Source organism: Limulus polyphemus, unplaced genomic scaffold (assembly GCF_000517525.1).
Source record: "Limulus polyphemus unplaced genomic scaffold, Limulus_polyphemus-2.1.2 Scaffold3975, whole genome shotgun sequence".
Classification (NCBI taxonomy): domain Eukaryota; kingdom Metazoa; phylum Arthropoda; class Merostomata; order Xiphosura; family Limulidae; genus Limulus; species Limulus polyphemus.
This window is the reverse complement of record NW_013669585.1, coordinates 34,974-38,465: the sequence shown is the minus strand read 5'-3', so window position 1 is coordinate 38,465 and position 3,492 is coordinate 34,974. Positions and strand designations below refer to the sequence as shown.

General features: G+C 33.4%; 1 protein-coding gene across 1 annotated transcript in view; it reads right to left on the bottom strand.

Annotated features, from left to right (window-relative positions):
- Positions 1 to 263: 263 nt before the first annotated feature.
- LOC106470387 (FK506-binding protein 2A-like) overlaps positions 264 to 3,492 on the bottom strand; it is a 10,583-nt gene continuing 7,354 nt past the window's right edge. The window contains exons 3-4 of the mRNA XM_013930937.2: positions 1,231 to 1,352; positions 264 to 887 (exon numbers count right to left, since the gene is read on the bottom strand). Coding sequence (XP_013786391.1) covers positions 660 to 887; positions 1,231 to 1,352 — 350 coding nt within the window. The 3' untranslated portion in view covers positions 264 to 659. The remainder of the gene's footprint in view (positions 888 to 1,230; positions 1,353 to 3,492) is intronic.

Below are 3,492 nucleotides of genomic sequence, written 5' to 3'. Positions count from 1 at the left end.
CACGATAAAAATACAACATAAGAATTATAAAATCATAATAAAAATACAACATAAGAATTACAAAATCACGATAAAAATACAACATAAGAATTATAAAATCATAATAAAAATACAACATAAGAATTACAAAATCATAATAAAATACAACATAAGAATTATAAAAACACGAAAAAATACATAAGAATTATAAAAACTCGATAAAAATACAACATAAGAATTATAAAAACATGATAAAAATACAACATAAGAATTATAAAAATCGTGTGATTTTCGAAACAACGTCCGGTTTTAAGATATCAGTGAAGTTTAGCTAACACAGAATAAAACTCTTGGAGTTGTGGCTTCTACAGAAGCTCCAAGCTAAAGCTGTTCATTCCGCTAATAGAGAATGAAACTTGGAGTTCAACCCTCTGCACGAGCCTCTATCCAGGGGCATTACTGCAATCGCGTAAAATCAGCCACTGTTTTCCAGATCAGGTTACGAATTTTCATAAAACAAGTAGGTGTTAATTTATTGTTACAGTTCTGAAAATAACATAAGATGAGTTAACTTCCACAAACGTAACAATTACACCTTGCAACCACATGGAGTGAACTGTGTAAAGTCCTTGTAAGTTTATGGTTCGTAAGCCCCAGATACAAACAGAAACGATTAAATGTTATAGCTCTGCTTTAATTTTCTTTTCAATTTCCGGTGGTAGGTTTTGTAAATTCATTTGATCTTTAGCCTCTTTAGCAGCTTCAACAGATTTAATATATTCCTCTTCTGATATAAAGGTGTCGCTGTCCAAATCGTGGATTTTCATGTATATTTCTAAAAGGGCTTTTTCATTTATCGGGAAAAGCGGCAAGGTTGACTTAGACAACATCCCGACCAGAGTGGCAGCCTAGGGAATAATAAGTCTGTTTTTATGTTATCTTAAGATCGCTGTAGTTTCAAGTACTTCAATCAGTTTATATACACACTTTAACGTAAGAATATGTGTGTGATTACTTACACACTCTAACTGTTTCTATGATAAACCAATTATCACATTCTAATCATTCATATCACTGTGAAAAATAAAACTTTTTATACCTGAACGTTAAACAATAATTCATTCACTGAATTTATCTATTTACCATTACACTAGACCACGTGATTACTGAACATAACTCCTATTTGTACCATAATTAAATACTCCTGTTATGACGTAACTGAAATACAATAAAGAATACGATACAGGCTACCTCTTCCTCCGATATCTTTTGGTCGTTATTCAAATCAAGCCAACGAAATCCGTTTATCGAAGCTAACTCAGAAACGTGTAAAACTTCCACTGTATATATACGGCGTTGGTTCGAAATAGGCTCTACAAATATTACATAAATCTATTACTATTATTTCAAACAGTTTAAATTTTCACTAACACTTTTCATTAATTTATAGAAACTAATTCGTTACTATTGAAGAACAAATATTGTTGTAAAACCACAAACTAAAACTCACTAGTCAAGAACAATTATTGTTTTAAAATTACAATAATTACTGGTGAAGAATATTGTTGTAAAACCACTAAAACTCACTAGTCAAGAACAATTATTGTTTTAAAATTACAATAATTACTGGTGAAGAATATTGTTGTAAAACCACTAAAACTCACTAGTCAAGAACAATTATTGTTTTAAAATTACAATAATTACTGGTGAAGAACATTGTTGTAAAACCACTAAAACTCACTAGTCAAGACCAGTTACTGTTTTAGAACTACAATAATTACTTATGAAGAACGAATACTGTTTAGACTATATTATTTTAGTAACATGTTTTAAGTAAATATACGGGTATGTGTTGGGATTCTTCAACAGTAGGTGTCTGTGACTTCTTGGCCAGAAATTTGACGATAAATGAGTAGCACTCACTTCGCTTGTTTTAAAATAATATATTCAAAACAATTAAACGTACGTACAAAAATTCTGTATGTCATAGTTGTATCTTATATACTATACAGTCCTCTTCTTGTTGTCAAAAGTCCACTTAGGCCTATTCAATTGTTTTAGAATTCAGTTGACAAGCCCAACTATCTTTCTCTGTTTTTATCTTAAACACTATCTGTGTATAATTCACTTATTCCTGTTTTTCGCATATTGGTCTAATTCCAAATAATTGTCTGCTTTTTGTCAAAGTCCGCACAGGCAGGTTCAGTGCTCTAGAACACCCTTTCACGAGACAAATTATTCTCCTAAAATGTCAGAAAACTGTTAATCTCACTTTAACATATCAACCGTTAGGCTATTCACTCATACGACTGTTAACTTTACCTTTTTATAACCGAAACTCTCTTTCATACGCTTTACTTTGGCTCTCTTTCTGCAATATATTTTCTCGTGTGCTCGCCAGCTATTTATACATGTCTCTCACTGAGGCGTTCTACAAATTTCCGTAGCCTCGACATCAATAACTTACAAACACAACTTCCAACAATCGTCTGCTTTTAACTCTCTTATTATGAAAAAAAAAACGAAACAATCATGAAATATTAACTCACAAAATAAATTAATTAATACTACCTATACTAAACAGTATTTTAAATCTGACGTAAGCCCTATTCAAGAGAAATATTTAATTTTTTTTCACTATATTCAAAGACTGTTTTCAGCTCACATACTAAGTCTTCTCATATAGTCTAAACTAAAATTTACAGTTCCTTTGCCTGTCTCTCCTAGCATAGGGTCTCCAGTAGGGCTTCTCCTTGACAGGATAACTTGACTTCATCCTGATCTTGTACGTCCTGAGATCCGTCTTTCCTGATCTCTCTGTATACTGGCACAGTAGATCTTGTTCCTCTTTCTCTCGGGCACTGCCCCGAAGTTTCTGTAGTGAAGAGCCTTTCTTCTACACTTCCTTCAAATTTTTACTACTTGGTATATTTCCTATCACCAAGTCGTGTATTGGTTCCTTGATACACATGGCCTCAAGGTCCCCTACATAATATGGAATATCCACCTTTATTTTGGCTATGGGAAACTTTTTTACTGTCCCATCAATTAGCACACACAAGCGTACCTTGCCTGTCATCTGATAATAGACTGGTTCTCGCTGCTGCACTACGGCACCAAGTGTCTGGTAGAACCTTCACTTCCTTGTCTCCGACATAGCCTTCACATATTAGCATATTATGATTTGTTGGCACCTCTTGATATTTGCCACAAGCTCCTATCACTATTGGCACTGTTAATCCATTTGCTAACTTTAGCTGACCATTAGTCGTGCACTGATCAATCATACTTTCTTGAATTTGACAAGTAGTCTTGATTCTCTTTCTTCTGGTAGCAGCATCCATATGCCGGTCACTCTCTTCTTGTTTCTTAACAGCAGTGTCTTTGTAAACGACTCCAGCTGCTTTATGTTGAGGTTTCTGCTGTTGTTTGCTGGTAATGGACTTACACTCTTTTGCAATGAGCTCCATTTTATAACAAACATAACATCTCTTCTCCGTTTCGTATATTAAC